Source organism: Pezoporus flaviventris, unplaced genomic scaffold, assembly GCF_033815535.1.
Source record: "Pezoporus flaviventris isolate CSIRO_AGI_PZ_B2104156 unplaced genomic scaffold, CSIRO_AGI_Pfla_v1 ptg000080l, whole genome shotgun sequence".
In the NCBI taxonomy this organism is placed as follows: Eukaryota; Metazoa; Chordata; class Aves; order Psittaciformes; family Psittacidae; genus Pezoporus; species Pezoporus flaviventris.
Window position 1 is genome coordinate 693,039 of NW_026892628.1, and position 18,442 is coordinate 711,480.

Here is an 18,442-nt window from a genome sequence, read left to right on the forward strand (position 1 = left end):
GATGCTTGTTTCAGGGTATTTAAGAAGGAAGGGAAGGAAGTAACTGGGTGGCAAAAGACTCCAGGGACTTGTTTACCTCCCCATGCCAGTGTTCCTATTCTGTTCCTACAGGAGCAGCCCTCTTTTGAAATAGAGATCAGCTCCAAGAAAGGTGTGTTTGGTTTCCTTGGTCCCTGGGCTATGGAAGGAGGAGAGGGTGGGATTTGGGAGCGTGGGAGAAAGGGAGCTGAGCCGAAATTCCTTGTTCTCTGCTTCCTGCCCTCTCACGCTCCTCTCCCGTGGCTGTGCCCCCCAGGCTGGCGCTGGGTATGGATCCCAGTGCTGGCAGTGACCATTCCATAGCAGCCTGGCTCAGCGCCGGGGCTCACCACGCCTGGCTGAGTCAGCTCTCCCGAGGCCATCGCAGACCATTCCCGAGCAGTGGGAGGCAGAACCCGAGTCAAGCCGCTGCACATCCCAGCAGGACTCCCGGGGAGGGGGGGAGAAGCAGGCGCAAGCTGCTCTTACGCCATTTACACCCCTTCTTGTCCTCCGAGCATCGCCGGAGAGCTCCACCTCCAGCGAAGGCAGCGCAGGGAGGTCTGCAGGGCACGCAACGAGGCCCGCAGGGCAGGAAGCAGGAGCTCATCTCCCACCGCCGTCCTGCGGGAAGCGCTCCGGGGCTCGCAGTGTTGAACCTGCTCGTGTCAGACTCCGTTTAACAGATGCCATGGAAAACCAGACCAGCCAAGGAGGCCACGGGAAAGCACAAGAAACCCAGGGGGGTGTGTGCGCAGGGGGCCTGTGGGACCGGTCCTGCGGTCCTACCCCCCCCATCCCCAGGTCTGTCTCATGATGGTGAAACCAGCATTGAGAGTGGTGCTGAGCTCAGGCCAGGGGGAGGGTGTCTGAGTGCTGAGACGGGGGGTGGGCAGGATCCTGCTCTAGAGCCTCCTCTTGCTATCCCAAGGGGTAACCCCCTGGTTCTGTCTGCGGGGGGAAGTGTTACAGCCAGGCACCTGAAGTGCAGGTTGCAGCACTGCAGACACAAAGCCCATGCTTTGACGGTGCTGAGCTGCCCATTCAGTGCACACCGAGGTGCTGCCAGCCCAGGGGACTTTGCCACTGGAGCTGGCCTGGCCCTGCCTGGGTGCTCAGGGCTGTTCCCTGCGCTCTCTGTACCCTGAGGCCAGTGGTGCTTCGCCTGCATTGGCATCAGCTCCTCATGGTCCTGGCTGTGCTCCTTTGCTCTTCCATTGTCAGGAGCCAGGAACAGAGGCAATTCTCCTTCACTCTCTTCCCCACAGGGCCTTGGTGCAATTCTTTCCCTTGCCAGAATAAGCTGGAAAACGGCTTTTTGATGAGATCTGTCCTGTGCTGAGCATTTGTGCAAAGTCTCTTCCCGAGGCATGGCCGGGCAGGGTGATGGATGGCTCTGGGAGGCACTTCCCATTGCAGCCTTCCCCTCATCTGAACTAATGAAAACCAATTCATCACCAGCCGTTTCCACAACTGCCCTAAGCCTGCAGTTAGTGATGAGACCATGCAGCAGCAAAGCACTAATTCCATCTGCCCCACTCCAGTGAGCCTTTCAAACGGGTTTCAGTTGTGTTCTAGCACACAGCACTCAACTCATCCCCACCGTGAGCTTTCCAGCCCCCCTCCTTCCCTGTTTGTGCTTCTCTTGCTTCAAAAGGAGAAAATCCTGTGTCGCAGAAGCCAGCACTGAGTGGCAAGGCTGCAGTTTGCTTCAGTCTCACAGTAACAGTGATTGTCAGCAACCAAACAGCAGCTTCCCTGCTGGAGGAGAAACACTGATTGCAGGTGCCTTGAGAGACCTAATTCTTGTGGCAAATTAAGATCTTAATTATTCATAGAAGCCCAGACAGAACATTAATAAAGAGAACATGGGGAAACGGCTCACATGTGAGAGCAGGGTGAACAAAGCAAGAAATCCTTCCACCTTCCCCTCTTTGTGCCACGTTCCAAGGACCAGCAGCACGGTGAGATGCTCTGCTCCGGCCCCAGACCCAAGACAAGGTCCTTCTGACCAGCTCAGCAAGAGGAAACGAAGCTCTGCCATTGCAGGACGTGCCCATAACAGAGCCTCAGAAAAGGGATGTGTCCGATGCGAACCCCATCTGACAGATGCCAATAGAGCCCGGATGGGGGTGCAGACCCCCACCACCGCCTCTGCCACAGCTCACTGCAGCCTCCTCACCCCGCCACGCTCTGCTTCCTCCTCCTCCTCCATAAAGCCCATAATTACCCTCCCCGGAGGACTCTTACACTCCAATTACTCCCATCTACGAGAGCCAGGAAGAGGTTAGCACAGGCCAGGCTGGTTAATGCCCTAAGTGCTGAGTGGTTTCAGCCACTGCAGAGCCCCTGGTAACGTGTGCTGGGCGCTTCACATCACTTACTTAACAGAATGCCTCTGCTCTGTGCCTTTGTGAGGGCACCCTCTTGCCAAGAGGGAAAGCAGCCGAGCACTTGGTTTTCAGCCTCCCAAGGATGGAGCGTGGGGGGATTAGTAATTAAACAGCACCATCAGTGAGAAGGAGGGGAGCTAAACCCCTTGTGAGCCACCGCGCCCGGCTGCAGCGTCCGCTGGCAGGGCAGGGGTTGCTTTTGGTGCAGGAATGGGAGCGGGACACGGCCATGTGTGCACTGAGCACCACCGAAGGCATCAGCCCTGTGCTTTGGGGAATGCCCCCTCGCAGCGAGGTTCACAGCTCCCTGTCCCGGAGGATCATCGTTAGCAGCGTGGTTTGTGAAGGCAGCTCCTGCTCCGGGGGAGAAGAACACGAGCTCCGGCCCTCATCACCTCTGCACCGGGTCCTGCCTCCCCCGGCAGCTCCCTCGGCCCTGCCAAGCAAGCAGCAGCAGGACTAATCCTGGGAATGAGACCCCTGTGTCGAGGGGAAGCGACGGTGCAGGTACAAGGGATGAGGCAGCTCCCACAGTGGGTGATCCACAGGGGCAACCCTTGCACACCCATCAGCTCACACCATTTGCTTCCCCCGGCTCCCTGGGCTCTGTTGAGCATCAGCCTGGGAAGGGAGAATCCAAGGCACCAAACTCCGTTTCCTCGGGTGCTGCTGTCAGCTGCAGTGGTGGGAAGTTGCCAGGTGGAAAGGGCCGGAGGCTGCCACCACCTCTGTCCCCATGGCATCACCTCCATCCCCATGCTGTGCAGGTTGGGGGTCCGTGGTCTGCCCCAGCAGCTACTCCAGAGCACGCAGCACCTTTGTGGTTCACTGGGGCTTGTGTAGGCTGCCCCAGAGGTGAATTGTGACCCGTTTCCCATGTAGCCCGTCCCGCAGCCTGTGCTCCAGAGAGAGCGGGGCAGCTCCTCGCCCTGCTGCTGGCTTGTTTTCCCCGGGACCTGCTAGCACAACAAGGCAGGATGCTGTGCGTAGTCTCTGCCTTCTGTTCCAGCTGGTGCTGGGCTAACAGGGTTTCAGATCCCAGCAGGCAGCTCACAGCTCACATTTCACTGCAGCCTTCCAGGCATACAGGGATATTGATGTCCAGACCTTGTTAGAGTAGATGAAAACAGTGCCTGAGCCTAGAGATTTGCAGCACGAGTGCCACCTCCCCAGTGGTCTCAGTGTGGGAGCAGCACAGCCTGGATGTTTGGCCTTGGGAACACAAGGATGATAACGGGAAGGGCTGCGCAGGGACGAAGGGATGGGGATGAGCCACTGCAAGGGGCTGGTGCTGCGCTCACAGCTTCCCTTTGCCGGGGCAGAGCAGAGGCTGCTGCTCCTCCACAACTGCTCCCCCTCCCAGGGGTGACAGGAACCCAAAGCAGGAGGGGTTCCCAGGAGGCAGAGCTGCTGCAGGGAGGTGTCCGTAGCACACAGAAGGAATCCAGGTATTCCTCCCCTCTGTCCCGCTCCCGGGCTCCTGTTGCTGGCAGGGAGGATCCAGGAGTTAAGTGTCAGGGAAGTCATTCCCGGAGTGAAGACACAAGTCCGGGCAGCTGCAGCCAAGCCCTGCGTGAGGGTGAGCACAGCCAAGGAGTTCCACCGGCAGGGAAGAGCCTTGGGAAGGTGAAGGTGCAGCAAAGCAGCTGCCAGGAGAGCCCGGGATCCGCTGCCTGCTCCGGGCACCGGCAGAGCCGCAGGCGAGAGGGGGACAAGCCCGGCTGTGACGGGAAGGGAATCCTTCCATCCCCACATCCCACAGGGTTGTGACAGGGCCTGGAGACCCCACAACGCAATATCCTCCCTGGGGGCAGTGCTGACGGCACCTACAGAAACGTCCCCAGTGGCCTTTCCCCCTGGGAAAGATGGAAATTCCTAATCTGGGAATTTGAGGCATTTTGCCACATCCCAGCTCCTGCAGCAGCCGCTTTTCCCACTCAGCCACTCCCAGAACTGCTTCTCTGAAGGCAGAATTGTCTCATCAGCACTACACAAAGCTCGTTCCAGCACCCGTCCCTCCCTCCCAGGGAAGGCTGCTCCCAGATAGGAGGTGTTAAAAGCTTCAAGACCTGATCAAAGCCCCTGTGTCACACGTGGAAGGAGACAGAGAAACCCCCACAGGATGAAGCCAAGGCTCCAGCCAGCGGGTTCAGGGCTGTCTGCAAGAGGGAGGGCACCAGCGGATGCCCTGTGCAGGAAGGCAGGAGCAGCCTGGCCCAGGGAGGGTCCTCGTTAACCTGCAGCTCCAGGCTCGCCCCTCACTTCAGCGTGCACGGGGCTGTGGCAGCCTTTAGCATTCACAGAGCGTCACAAACCTGTTTGCTGCTGCAGCAGGGGAGCAGTGCTCCAAGCGAGAGCTTCTCCTTCCCGGAGGGCACCCAGCAGGACAAAGGAACCCGGGCAGCAGCACCTCCATCCTGCCTGCTGCCCGTCACGTAGATGGGCCCCAGCACCACTCCGTGCATGGCCTGAAGGCACCAGGAGACCCCGCGGTGCCTGGCTGCAGGAGCTTCCCAGGGAAGCACCAGCTTTCCTCTGCAAGGCCTCACTGTGCTCACGCTGCAGGCAGGCAGAGGGACTGCACGCTCCAGGAAGGGACTGAAGGATGCAACAGCCTCAGGAAGCTCAACCCTTGCCCAGCTCATCTCTTGGCATAAACCCCACGTTATCTCCACGCTGTCTGCCCACACCAGGGCTGCTGCCCTCCCCTGAGGTCCCACAGCTCCCCTCTGTGTTCGGGAAAGTCACCCAGCCGCTCACTTGTATTTATTTAGGCACTGAGCATAGGAACTATTTCTGTAAGCCAGAGCCAGAAATAGCAGATCCTCAGCCTCAAGTCAGAGGAAGCTCTTAAATGTTAAAGAAGGCACCAAGGATCAAACGTGACATCAGAACAGGGTTGGTCTGAGCTGCTCGGAGATTGCAAGTTCTGTCTCCTTAGGGAGTCACAACCGTTTCTTAGGAGAGCTCTGCCCCCTCCAGCCCAACCAAGCTCCTGTTCCAAACACGAGGCAAATGACACAGGGAAACCTACAGAGCAGAGCAGAAAAAGGGCCTCAAAGATGCTCTGTGGGAGGGAGCCAGGCTGAGAGAGCTGGGCTGGGGCAGCCTGGACAAGAGAAGGCTCCTGAAGGGGAGACCTGAGAGCAGCTCCAGTGCCTGAAGGGGCTGCAGGAAACCTGGAGAGGGGCTTGGGACAAGGGATGTAGGGACAGGCCAAGGGGAATGGCTTGAACCTGCCAGAGGGGAGACTGAGATGAGCTCTTAGGCAGAAGCTCTTCCCTGGGAGGGTGCTGAGGCGCTGGCACAGGGTGCCCAGAGAAGCTGTGGCTGCCCCATCCCTGGCAGTGTTCAAGGCCAGGTTGGACACAGGGGCTTGAAGCAACCTGGTCACTGCGATGTATAAAGCAGAATTAGCTCAAGAAGACCCCAGGCCCAGCCCCACAGTCCAACCTCTCCCTGGGTTCCAGGAATTTCCCTCTTGGAAAACTCCGGGCTGTGGCACAGGCGGGGCTGAGCTCATTTTGTTGCAGTATTTTTAGATACTGGCTCAGGACAGAATGTGTTGATACAAACCCTGAGAGCGGCAAGCACCAGCCCTGGGAAGGGAAAGAGCAGGGACTGGATGGAGGGGGAAGAGACAGAGGAGCTTTATTTCCCTTTGTGTCACCAAGAGCTCAGGTCTGGCCTCACCTCTGCTGGAGGAAGGAAACGTGCTCTTGACAGACACTCCTGTAGGAGACAGAGCCAGCCTGCCAGGGAGGCCTTGTGCCAACAAGCTGGTTTATGGAAGCTTCTCTTCTCCCCTCTCCCACCTTCCCAACAGCGTCAGGTCAGAAGTGTCCACATTAGGTCCCAGCATTCCCAAAGCAGCAGCAACATCAGGGCAGTCCGAGCCAAGCAAGTCAGGCCGAGGGCTGTTCTTCCTCTTCCTTCACGCGCCTGTTCCGCCGCTCCATCTTCTTCTGCAGTTTCCTCTTCAGCTGCAGCTGCTTCCTCTTCTGCAGGACCTGCTGCACCTTCTCACGGCACTGCTTGTTCTTCTTCTTGATCTTGGCTAGCTCTGCCTTCCTTTTGGCCTCCAGATCTGGATCCTGCAATGGCAAATGCCAGGACACAGTGACATGCCCAGCGTCAGTGGCGGCCCCTTTGCCTCTCCTAGAAGCCCATGACCAAGCAGGCTGCACAAGTCAGACACGACCCCACTGCACTTCTTAGTATCAGTCACCTTTTAAGATAAAGCTTCACCACCCTGAAGGGAGTGAGGCAGAGAAAGCACGGCAGTGAGGGAGGAACTGCCATCGATGGCAGCATCCCAGCTACTGATCACAGCAGTTTATACAGCAGCAACTCTCACCTTCCCCTCAAGGATCATTTGTTTCCGCTTATTTATCTCTTTCTTCTCGTCAAAATCCATTCCCTCCAGTTCCTGTCAAAGCACAAATACAAGAGGGCAATCAGCAACCAAGCACCAAACCTGCCATGGAGCTGTACAGGGTGAGCAGCACCTTGCTGGGGTGCACACATCTGGCAGCCCCTGGAGCACCAGCCTCAACACTCAGCAGCACAAAAATGCTACAAGAATGTGCAATAACAGACCAAACTTAGGGAAAATCACTAAAACAACCCCCCAGGTGCTTCCACTAGAAAAAGGACCAGCAACTCTTAGGTATGTGCTCAAGAGCAAAGCTGCACAGCCAGAGCCACCCGTTAGACTGTGATGAACCTCCCGGTTGCCCAAGCTCTCCAGTCCCCTGAACACAGGGGCCTCACATTTACACACTTACTATTTCACATTCCCTCCTGGTGACGTTCACTTGGGTGAGGATGTCGAGCACGAACTTCTCCTCCACAGAGAACTCCTGCAGCTTCAGCTCTGAATCGGGGTGGGACATTCACAGACCAGGGTTGGGTACAAAATCCAGGAGGAGATTCTCAACTGGTCAAAACCTCACTCAGTTGCACTGATTAGAGGTGGGACTGTTGACACACACTGTGACCACTGACTTCTTCAGCCTTACAACAAAGATGAAATCCTCCCCTCTGTCTACAATTCCCCACAGCACGAAGTGCTGCATTTATTAGGTCTCCTTCCTCAAAAACTGTGTATCCTGAAGCCATGCAAAGCATGGGTCCTTTTTGTCCACATCAGCACTCGCAGTAGCAAGGGAGTAAGGAAGAAGCTGGCTGCTTTAATAACAAGGTTACACACAGCCCAACCACTGGCTTTCCTCCACTAGGAATAGCAGGAAGACAAACCCATTCATGCCTGATGCACTCAAGCAGAATCAAAGCTGATGCTTTGCTGATGATCCTGCTCTTTTCCAAGCCTCAGCCACACAGGGAAGAGAAACCATTTTCACACTGATGCTCTGGATCGTTCTTCACAGATGAAATCAGCACTGCAAGCACCACGAGCACAAAGGAACACACAGGATCCCACAGTTTAGCAGCGTTAATGGTGCTCTACTTACTGATTTCCTCCTCAATAGCATGCACGAGATGGATGTCGTACTGCGTCACCAGTGTGATGGCCATGCCTTTCCGGCCTGCATGGTGAAAACATGAGATGTGAGTGCTGCTGAGCAGAGGGAGGTGAAGCCTAACCCATGCCAAATTCCATCACCCCCATGAGTCTGCCCTGCTGCAGTCTGCTCATGGGGCACTCAAAGGGTCTCTGCTTGCTCTGCAAATTCAGCTCACTACCAGTGCAGAGCAGCCACCAGGCAGCACTGCAGCCTTAAGGCAGGATGCTGAGCCAGGGCTCAGCAGCTCTGGCACTGCCCAACCGGACTGCACTGCTACTGCACTGCTGTCTCCTTGTCCCTGCTCCAGGCTCAGCCCAGCACTGGGATCCCACTTTCAGGCAGCAAAGGGCACTCAGCTTTCCCTGCTCACCCGCACGCGCTGTCCGGCCAACACGGTGAATGTAGATCTTGGGCAGACCGGGAGTGTTGTGGTTGATGACAACCTGGACTGCAGGAATGTCCAAACCTCTGCAGCACAGGGGAGGAGAACAGAAGTGGGGAGACGCTGATTTAATACAAGCAGTTTGAATCCCTGTCCTCTGCTTTCTCCCCAAGCCCCATAATCTCATGGATGTCATCTTCACTGGCTAGTTCTAGGACAAACGCCTCCTGCAGCTCTCCAACAATCACAAAACACAGCATCACCTCCTAGCCCACCGTTCCCTCCTTGACCCAGAGATCACAGAAATCATCCTCCTGCTAGAACACAACCCCCCACTGCAGCAAAACAAGCCAGGATCAGAGCTACACTGCACCAAAACACAGCTCAGAGATGTTCTACAACCCCGTCCTACCCAAGTGGGGGATTATAAAGCTATCCACTTGCTAACCCCAGCCAAATCTCCACAGCAGTTCTGGCACTTCAAAAGCAGGTTTAAGATCTCTGGCAAGAGAGACTGTAGTTTTCCCTTACCTGGCAGCAACATCAGTGGCAATGAGAATCTTGAAGATGCTGGACTTGAACTTTGCTAAAGCTGCAAATCGCTGCCGCTGTCAAGAGAAAAGCCTGTATGGGGGACACTGTGACTTGAACATCCCTCTCCCAGGTCTGTCCATCACCCACCTGTTTCATCATGGAATGCAGAGCTACAGAAGGGAAGCTGTATTTCCTGAGCATCATGTTCAGGACCTGGCAGTCCCTTGAAGGAAAACCCAATAAACGAATCAGAATGCCGCAGGGAAACGTGGAGCTGCTGGAGCAGGACAGAGCTGGGCTCCTTCAGAAGCCCTCACACAAGTAACCACCACAATTCGATGCTGCAGCGCTACGACAGAGGCAGGGCACAGGATCCCCACTCCACACCCGCTCACCCCAGGCAGTGGGACTGGTTTCCCCTTGCACTCAGGGGAATGTCACCAGCTCCAGGGCTCCATCCCAGTCACCTGAACCACCCGAAGGAAGGGAGCAGCAGCACTGGGATGCAGACAGGGCTATTTGCCCCATCCCTTTCCCAGTATCCACCAGCAGGAGGAAAAGAAGATGCAGAGAGGTAAAGCAGCTTGACCTCCTGGCGTGCTACTTGTTTTGGGTGGCCCTTCAGCCCCAAACTGCTCAAAGGAAAAGGTGTTTCTCTTACCAAGCAGACTGTGGAAGCAAACACCACCCCAGCCTAACACCCGACACAGCACAGGCTTGGAATCTCAAGTAGAAGTGTCTGCGTTATGAGTGCTCACAAAGAACAAGGCCACTCACTTGCAGGTTTTAGTAAAGATAATGATGGACCAGTCCTCGTGCTCGTCCTGGAAGGTCTGGACTAAGTGGACAAGATACGCATCCTTCACCGCCTCGGGTACCAGCAAGTACCGCTGGTCCAGCTCCTCCACTGTCCGCACCCTGGAGGGCAAGCACCAGCAGCAACAGTTGGGCAAGTGAAGACAGACCATGAGGGACAGTGAGGAGACACAAAACCAGAGAGGAAACAGGGCTCTGTGTAGCGAGGGTGAGCACTGACTCGGACACGGCCTCCCAGAAGAAGGGTCTGTTGGCAGCCAGGCTCTTCAGCTCCTTCAGTGTGTCGGTCAGCGTGGCACTGAACAGCAAGGTCTGTCTGCGTGCTGGAACAGCCTCCAGAATCACCTCCAGGTCTGCAGTGAAGTCGGCACAGCCCTGCTCCAGCAGCCGGTCAGCTTCATCCATAATCTAGGCAGAGCCAAACCCCCTGAGCTCATGCACACGTACAGCTGAGAAGGGAAGAGGCTGAAAAGCACAAAAACCCAGCTGCAAAAGAACCTTACCAAGAACTTGAGCTTTTTAAGGCTGAAGGTGTTGGAGCTGCGGAGGTGATCTGCCAGCCTGCCAGGCGTCGCGATGACAACGTGGGGCTTGCGGGAGAGCTCCAGTGCTTGTGCCACCATGTCTGCAAGGAGACCCACAGAGGGGACCATGGAACACGCGCTCCTACTTGGAGTATTGTGTGCAGTTCTGGTGTCCTCAACATAAAAAGGACATGGAACTGTTGGAACAAGTCCAGAGGAGGCCATGAGGATGAGCAGGGGCTGGAGCACCTCCTGTATGGAGACAGGCTGAGAAAGTTGGGGCTGTTCAGCCTGGAGAAGAGAAGCTGAGTGGAGACCTCAGAGCAGCTTCCAGTGTCTGAAGGGGGCCTATAGGGATGCTGGGGAAGGACTCATCAATAGGGACTGTAGTGACAGGACAAGGGGTGATGGGTTCAAACTGAAACAGGGGAAGTTTAGATTGGATCTAAGGAAGAAGTTCTTTACTGTAAGGGTGGTGAGGCACTGGAATGGGTTGCCCAGGGAAGTTGTGAATGCTCCATCCCTGGCAGTGTTCAAGGCCAGATTGGACAGAGCCTCGGGTGCCATGGTTTAGTGTGAGGCGTCCCTACCCGCAGCAGGGGGGTTGGAACCGGATGATCTTCAGGTCCTTCCCAACCCAAACCATTCTGTGATTCCCTCTGTAAAGCTGGAAAACTTCACTCTCCTCATCCCCCCCCAGCCTCCGCTGCCCTGGTGCTGGATCACGGCTTCTCAGCACACGTGGAAGGAGAAGCTCCAGAGGACTCTGCTCGTTAACGACCGGCCCACGCCGGGGCCAGAGGGGCAGGGCAGCGGCTCCACCCCCCGCAGCAGCACTCACTCACCCAGGCCGCCCACCACGACGCAGTCCTTCAGGCCGAGGGGCTTCCCCAGGACGCGGAACTGCTCGGCTATCTGGTACGCCAGCTCCCTGCCGGGGGGGAGTGCGGTGAGGAGGGGCCTGGCCGGGGCCGGGTCCCGAGTCCCGGTCCCTGGAGCACGTACCTGGTGGGGGTCAGCACCAGGCAGAAGATGCCGTAGGGGTCCTCGGAGAGCGCCTGCAGCACGGGCAGCACGAAAGCCGCCGTCTTCCCGCTGCCGGTCTTGGCGCAGCCCAGGCAGTCGCGGCCTGCGGGGAGGGAAGGGAAGGGAGGAGGCGGTGAGGGGGCGGCGCTGGCGGCGGGGGGCGCGGAGCAGGGGGGGGTCCGGGCTCACCCTGCAGCGCGGGCGGGATGCAGGCGGCCTGCACGGGCGTGGGCCGCGCCAGCCCCACCTGCCGGGCCTGCTCCGCCAGCCACGGCGCCAGCCCCAGCGCACGGAACTCCGCCATGACAGCGCCGCCACCGGCGCTCCGACACTACGTCAGCGCGCACGCCCGCCGCTCATTGGCTGCTCATCCCATCTGCCTCGGGAGCCACCTCCGGCGCTCTGGTGACGTTGCCACCTCTTGGCGTGTCTATTGGCTGGCACGGGGATTGCCATGGAGACCGCGGCTCCCGGCAGCCTCCGCGGCGCAGCTGCTTCCGGAGACGTGTCTGAGGGGGGGCAATGGCGGCCGCGGGCTCCGCCGGGCCGGGCGGGGATGGGGACGAGCTCTTCGACGTGAAGAACAGCTTCTACATCGGGGCCTACCAGGCCGCCATCAACGAGGCGCAGCGCGTCAAGGTGCGGCTGAAGGCGCCGACCTGAGGCTCCTCGAGGGCCCCGGTCGGGTGTGCGTGCCTGGGGGTGTCTCCCGTGGGGTCGGGTTATGGCTGTGCAGCCCCCTGAGAGCGTTTCTTGTTTGCTGTCGCCCCTTCAGCCGTCCAGCGCGGAGAAGGAAGTGGAGAGGGATGTGTTCTTGTTCCGAGCCTACATCGCGCAGGTGAGGCTGGGAATGCGGCGTTTCCCTCGGGGTAACCTGCCTGGAGCTGTGAACCCGAGCTCAGGCTTGGCCACTCTGGGAGCAGCTCTTCCTTTAGCACTGGGAATAACGCGTTCCCTGACACCGGTACAGCCGTGACTGCAGCGCGATGCGTGCAGGCGCAGCGTGACCCCGTGGGGCCTCTTTGGGTGGTCAGGGCTATTGGGTTTGGCTGCGTTTGTAGAGCCTGATGTGAGCTGTAAAGCAGAAACCGGCTGTTCCTGGTTGTTCTCACTGGGGTTTAAGGTTAACGCGTCTGCCCTGTGCTCTCAGAGTCACAGCTTTGCCTTTGTTGCCTTTCACAGAGGAAATACGGTGTCGTCCTGGATGAAATTAAAGCCAACGCTAGCCCTGAGCTCCAGGCAGTGAGAATGTTTGCAGAATATCTTTCAAATGAGAGCCAAAGGTAAGACTGATAAGAAGTTGGACCTTGAGCGCTGTCCTACGAGGAATCTGCTTCCATGTGGAAAGTTTCTTGTAGGAGTGTGGTCTTTATTGGGGTTTTTAGGGGGTTTTCCAGTCAGTCTCAACCTCAGAGTTGTCAGGGTGCTTAGTGATGAGATACGCACAAATTCTCACCCTTGCTCTTCACAGGGATGCAATTGTTGCTGATTTGGACAAGAAAATGGCCAAAAGCGTTGATGTGGCCAATACCACCTTCTTGCTGATGGCTGCTTCCATCTATTTTCACGACAAGAACCCGGACGCAGCTCTGCGCACTCTGCACCAAGGGGAGAGCCTGGAGTGGTAGGTGGAACTCAGCCAGCATCCCGGAGCCTCTCTCGTGGCTTGGGAGAGGTGCCCCATGAATGGCTGAGGTCTGGTTTCTCTAAAAAGCCTTGAAACCATTGAGAAGCTCCTTTGAGGTTTGCCTTTTGGAGTAGGAAGTGCTTTGGTGCTTGTCCTCCCATATCAAGTCTATTGCTCCCTTGTGAAACTTAAGAACCTGCTTTATTGATTTAAGGGTGTTCAGAATTGCTGAGCTGAGCATTGTGTCAGTGCAGTGAAGGAGCATGGAGCCAGCTGCCCTGCTCCCAGAGCTGGTGCCCTACAGCAGGGAGGTTTGTCCCAGGGCACTGGGAGAGGTAAAGCCTGCAGTTGTGAAAATCACTTTGCTCTTATTCCTTGCAGCATGGCCATGATGATACAGATTCTGCTGAAGCTTGACAGGCTTGATCTGGCTCGGTAAGTTTGTGTCTGGTTGCTTCTTAATGGTGCTGGGGTGGGCGGTGATAAGAGAATTTTCAGCACCCAGCCTCCCCCAGGGTGCAGCATTTTAACCCCTGCCATTGCGAGAACAACTCGTGTGTAGATGTGGATGTGCTGCAAAAGAGGTAATAGAGCTGGATACTGCTGAAGGAAGAGATGAACCCCCAGGTTTAATCCTCCCTTCAGCAGAATGTAGTTTGAATCTCAAGTCCTGGGTTTCTGGCTTCCCATAAGGAAGTAAAACAGGGAAGTCTTTCATGGATTGCTTCAGTGAAATATTAAGAGGTGTTTGTGGCATTATATGGAAGAGCTGAGAGAAGAAAGCACAGCCTTTTTTTGCCTTGCGTGACTCCCACTTTTCCTTCTGCAGCAAGGAACTTAAAAAGATGCAGGAGCAAGATGAGGATGCAACTCTGACTCAGCTGGCAACTGCCTGGGTGAACCTGGCCATCGTGAGTGTCTGAAATGGGGATCCTTGGCCTTCAACACGGAGAAACATCACTCCACAGCTTGCTCCTGCTTGCTCTTTGCACATCATACTTTCAGAAGAGCGTGCAGGGGGGTTGCTGGGCTGGTTGGCTGTTTCTCCCCTTCCTTCAAGTACACAGAAAATACTGGCAGCTGGCTTCACAAAGTGCCTGGGTTGATTGCCAGTCTTTCAGCTGCACTCCTTGGCCTTCAGCTCACACAGGGAAGGGCTAAACCACACTTAAATAATTCACAAAGCATTATAATATAAAATGGCAAGTGCAGCGGTACCAGCATCCAGATCTTGCAGTTAAATTCCAAGAAATAAGTGTTATTCTTTGCTTAGAGCAGACTGTCTTTAAGGGTGTTTGTGAATCAGGCAAAGCCAAACACAGCCCAGATCCTGGGGTGATTGGAAAGTAGTCTCCTCAAGTTCAGTGAAGTCCAAGGTTAAGCAGGACACAACCTGCTGTACTGTTCAGATTTCTTTCTAGTGTTCACTTGGCTTTGTTAGGAAATCTGTTATGCTGAACCCCTGCCTTGCCATAATGCACAGCTGATTTTCCTTAAGGTCTTAGTTTCCTCAAGTGCTCCCACCTGTGACTGGTGGACACCTCTGCCTGTAGGACCTGTCTAAAGCTTTTTTGGAAAGCCAGGTATCCACACCTGCATTTAATTATAAAAATCTCATTCATAATCTAATCCCATGAATCTATCCAACACCTGAAGTGGTTCTTCTGAAGTGGTTGGCTTTTTCTGTTTGAAGGGAGGCTTGGCTCTTTTGATCCTTTAAATAGTTCTTAATATTCCATATTTTTGCATTTCTTTCATCTGTGTTCTGCAGTGATGTGTTGTGGTACCACCTGAATGCCAGCTGCTGCCAGCATTGGTTCTGACACGTTCCATGCCTGTGCTTTATAACCCTAGGGATGAACTTTGTGCCTGGTCCTTCAACCATGGCTAGAGCGTGCAGGCTTCTTAGCAACATGGAATGAAACTGGGGGTGTTTGTTTCCTCCCTTCACAGGGTGGTGAGAAGTTACAAGATGCTTATTACATCTTCCAAGAGATGGCAGACAAATGCTCCTCCACCCTCCTGCTGCTTAACGGGCAAGCAGCCTGCTACATGGCCCAGGGCAAGTGGGACGATGCAGAAGGAGTGCTTCAGGAGGCACTGGACAAGGTACTTCAGGTTTTGCCAGGCACATTTGCTCTCTGGGAGACACAGAGTAAAGCAGCATGACCTTCACTGTTAAACTTCAGGAGCATTGCAACCCATTGATAGATATGGCTATGGTGGTTGCTCTCGATACCAACCTTTGCTTCTACTCTGCCTTTTCCAGTGAAGTGAGCTGTAGGTTGGGCACAACTGGTTCTTGCAGAGCTCTGCTGGTTGGTACCATTTGTTGCTGTGGAGGTAAATCAGATCAGATGGTTGCTCTTGTTTGCAGGACAGTGGCCATCCTGAGACCCTGATCAACTTCGTGGTCCTGTCGCAGCACTTGGGCAAACCCCCAGAGGTGAGGCCTGTTTTACTGTACTCACCAAGCAGATACAATCGACCTGCTGGTGCTGCTGCGGGCAGGGTCTGTGCTCTGAGGGCCTGTAACTTTGCTTGGGCTTGCAGTTCTCATCAGGATCAGCATTAACAAAGCAGAACAGTTCTGGGGTGTGGGGAGTTCCCATCTTCCATAAAGTGTTTGTGGAAATACAGATGCTGCAGACAGAGGGGTGGACTTGAGACGAAGACCTGGGTGGAAAAGGAATGGCTTGAATTCCGAGTTCAGTCCTCACTGACTATTCTCTTGAACCCACTATTTAAGGTCTAATTTTTAAGCACAGGGTATGCCCAGTTCTTACTGGTTTTAACTGGGGCTGCTAATGTTTGGGGCACTGAGAAAATCGGGTCTGGACTCACTGTAAATAACCACATTGAAATGTGATGTTTGAAACTCTTGGCTTCTCCTCCTGTTAATACTGAAACTTCTCTCATCCCATCAGGTTACAAATCGCTATTTGTCACAGCTGAAAGATGCACATAAGAATCATCCATTCATAAAGGAGTATCAGGCCAAGGTACAAGTTCCTCTCTAATATAAAAAGGAATTTATCATGCCTCATACCAGTCTCTGATGGGGTGAGCAGATTCTTTACCAGCAAACCCGACTGCAGGGGGAGGGTAACTGCTCTTTCCCTGGCACATCACTTATCACAGTGAATTTCCTATCCCTTGTGGGAGATGTTGGGAGCCACGAGCCAGATGTTAAACAAAGGAGCCAAATCTTGAAAGAATCTCTGACCTATGGGTTCTTAATCTTGTTACATGAGATTTTTGTGCTTAAATAGAGGAAACATCCTGGGGAGGGAGAAAGAGGGATTAAGGTGATGGCACAGGGAAAATGGAACAAACTGAAAACAGTTGAGAACTGAAACAGGTGATCTTGCTGCTTAGAATTCCTGTTGCCTTAGTGAGCTGTGCTAGTGATGTTTTCTTCAGCTCCTCCAGTAAAGTTCAAGGTTTATTCATTCTGTTCCTATTTCTGGTTTGAAGGAGAACGACTTTGACCGGCTGGCTGTGCAGTACGCCCCCAGTGCCTGAGGAGAGGGAAAGGAGGCTGCAGACCTGCTCTCTGGTACCTTGGGAACTGGGGTTGGTGTGCAGAAAACCTCCCTGGTAACACAGAAAAATGCTCTCTGCAAGTTGTCTGGCTTCTCTCCCCATGGGGAGGGTCTCGCAGTCCAGTGAGATGCTGTTAAACCTGTATATAACATGTAGCTGCTTGAATTTGGTAGCTGCAAAGCCTGTGCTCTGGTTTACCTGAGTCCTGAACTCTGTTTAAACTACAGTGCGAATCAAGAGTGTGCCACACTGTACCTTAAACATTCCTAATAAAGCCTTTTCTGGGTCCTTAATTTCTGGAATTCAAGTAATTCCACCCCAGGACCGAGCCCTGTCATCTGGACTGATGTGGGAAGAGTATGAAAGTTAAACACCTGCATTCAGTACATGGATGAATCCTGAATTATGGATCTTCCAGGCTGACTGATGACTTCTTTAACTTTTCCACTGGAAGAAGCATGCTCTGCTGCTGGGGTTACTGCTGGTGAGACAGAAACCTTCCCCAGAATAAAGCTAATCCCATTGTAATAGGCTCAACCTTAATCTTACATTGGTAAAATACAGCAGCTCCTATGTGCAGCCAGGGAAGTACCTCGTGTGGTACACACGGAGGTCACTGCTCACTTTTGCAGGTATGGTGCTTGTGGAACATAACGTGACCGTGTGGGTGCTGTGGCTCCTGCCTGCTGTTCACAGGACAGTGCTGCTGTAGCCACGATGCAGAGCACAGTCTGAGCAGAACCCTCGGCTGGGACCTCCTGACCTCTGATGTTTGAATTATCTTCTGAATTACCATTTGGGTTGCCTTTGCAGAGGGGTAGAAGAGGGGTTCGTGCTGCACTCTTGAGTGTGGCTGACGACGTTTCCTTTGTGCCCACCTCGCCTGCTTGCTCTGAAAGGGCTCATTGTCTGTCCTCGGCGGGTTTAGCCAGCAGCTATTTTCAGTGAGGGGTTATTCCTGCTCTGGGCCTGGATGAATGTTTCCTTTGTGGAGCTGTGTGAGGGAGCTGTGTGAAAGGGGCTTCTGTGTCCGGGGCAGCCATTATCCACTTGATGGGCCATGATAAATCGACTTAAAAACATAAACAATAAAAGCAAGGGGCAGCAGGAGCCAGCGCTGTCCCTGGCAGGAGGGGAACATGGTGTTCGGGCCCCTCAGAGGAAGGAGTTGGTGTTTTCTCACTGCTGCCCAATTCGAGAGGTTCCAGGGAACTCGAGGGCACAATGGCTGTGGTCAGAGGAATGGCTTTCAGTGAGATGAAGCTCATTTCTGTTTTGTCTTTTTCTCTCCCTGTCAAGCTGGTTCATGTCGCAGTTCATGGGGGCCTGTGCTGCTGCTGGTTATTCTCCATCTCTTGTAGTACAATTTAGTGCTGCAATTTAGCTGATGGTCCTGGGGCAGGTGGACACAGCTGAACTCCATTCAGTCCTCCACAGCTGAAACCAAGCACTGCTGAGCTGCTCCAGGTCCTGTTGTGCCTTGCCAGGAGCCAATTCAAGTGTTGGTATTTCAGGAGACTCTTCATCTTAAACTCGGGTTTCTTCCAGTGAGCCCAGTGTCGGGCTGTCTGTGTGGCTGGATGGATCACTTTGGACACATCCACAGTAAGATTCCCCTTCTCTGAAGCAGCAGCGGGCTGGGGTGGAAGCTGCCTGCCTGCTGCAGGAGGCACTGGAGGAAGTCTTCCAGCAGGGGACCTCTTGGGAGGGGGTGGTTGCAGCTTTCAGGTGCATCTCATGATTCCAGAGCCTCTGCGGCTGCAGCAGGTGCCCGAGTGGAGCTGTTGTAGGGGTGGGAACTCCCAGTTGCTGTGTGAGGAAGGGACGAATCTGTTGCTGGTTGCAGGCTTTTGCAGAGAGGTAGGGAAAAAAGAGCTGCAGGAACGTTTCTCTTTGCATCTCGTTTAAGGGCGAAGATTTAGTCCGGGGTTCGGTTACTGGGGACTGCAGGAGCAACGTGTTGTGCACTGCGGGGAACTTCCAGCCCCTGTGGCTGCCCGAAGGGTGCCCCTTGGCAGCAGCGCTGCTTCCCCTGGTCTGTCACCAGC

At 54.8% G+C, this 18,442-nt stretch overlaps 2 protein-coding genes across 4 annotated transcripts in view; one reads left to right on the forward strand and one right to left on the reverse strand.

Moving 5' to 3' along the window:
* Nucleotides 1–6,045: 6,045 nt before the first annotated feature.
* The window catches only part of DDX49 (DEAD-box helicase 49), a 139,765-nt gene continuing 127,368 nt past the window's right edge, over nucleotides 6,046–18,442 (reverse strand). The window contains exons 2-14 of one of the 3 annotated variants that reach the window (XM_061474705.1): nucleotides 11,411–11,517; nucleotides 11,201–11,324; nucleotides 11,041–11,126; nucleotides 10,175–10,296; nucleotides 9,892–10,079; nucleotides 9,633–9,773; nucleotides 9,003–9,078; nucleotides 8,853–8,929; nucleotides 8,310–8,407; nucleotides 7,886–7,960; nucleotides 7,199–7,287; nucleotides 6,769–6,840; nucleotides 6,046–6,505 (exon numbers count right to left, since the gene is read on the reverse strand). In XM_061474705.1, coding sequence (XP_061330689.1) covers nucleotides 6,317–6,505; nucleotides 6,769–6,840; nucleotides 7,199–7,287; nucleotides 7,886–7,960; nucleotides 8,310–8,407; nucleotides 8,853–8,929; nucleotides 9,003–9,078; nucleotides 9,633–9,773; nucleotides 9,892–10,079; nucleotides 10,175–10,296; nucleotides 11,041–11,126; nucleotides 11,201–11,324; nucleotides 11,411–11,517 — 1,444 coding nt within the window. In that variant the 3' untranslated portion in view covers nucleotides 6,046–6,316. Of the gene's footprint in view, nucleotides 6,506–6,639; nucleotides 6,841–7,198; nucleotides 7,288–7,885; nucleotides 7,961–8,309; nucleotides 8,408–8,852; nucleotides 8,930–9,002; nucleotides 9,079–9,632; nucleotides 9,774–9,891; nucleotides 10,080–10,174; nucleotides 10,297–11,040; nucleotides 11,127–11,200; nucleotides 11,325–11,410; nucleotides 11,535–18,442 lie in introns of those variants that run through there. The other 2 variants (XM_061474704.1, XR_009747089.1) reach the window with 2 other exon arrangements.
* On the forward strand, nucleotides 11,718–16,687 carry COPE (COPI coat complex subunit epsilon). Its single transcript, XM_061474745.1, has 10 exons — nucleotides 11,718–11,860; nucleotides 11,997–12,059; nucleotides 12,404–12,504; nucleotides 12,693–12,845; nucleotides 13,230–13,283; nucleotides 13,678–13,759; nucleotides 14,802–14,957; nucleotides 15,226–15,294; nucleotides 15,776–15,850; nucleotides 16,326–16,687. Exons 1-10 carry the CDS (start codon nucleotides 11,744–11,746, stop codon nucleotides 16,371–16,373), a joined length of 918 nt encoding a protein of 305 aa, XP_061330729.1. The 5' UTR covers nucleotides 11,718–11,743; the 3' UTR covers nucleotides 16,374–16,687.

Coding starts and splice junctions, on each gene's coding strand:
- COPE (XM_061474745.1), top strand. CDS start 11,744: ATGGCGGCCGCGGGCTCCGCCGGGCCGGGCGGGGATGGGGACGAGCTC. Junction 14,958..15,225: donor TTCAGGAGGCACTGGACAAG/GTACTTCAGGTT, acceptor TCTTGTTTGCAG/GACAGTGGCCATCCTGAGAC. Junction 15,851..16,325: donor TAAAGGAGTATCAGGCCAAG/GTACAAGTTCCT, acceptor TCTGGTTTGAAG/GAGAACGACTTTGACCGGCT.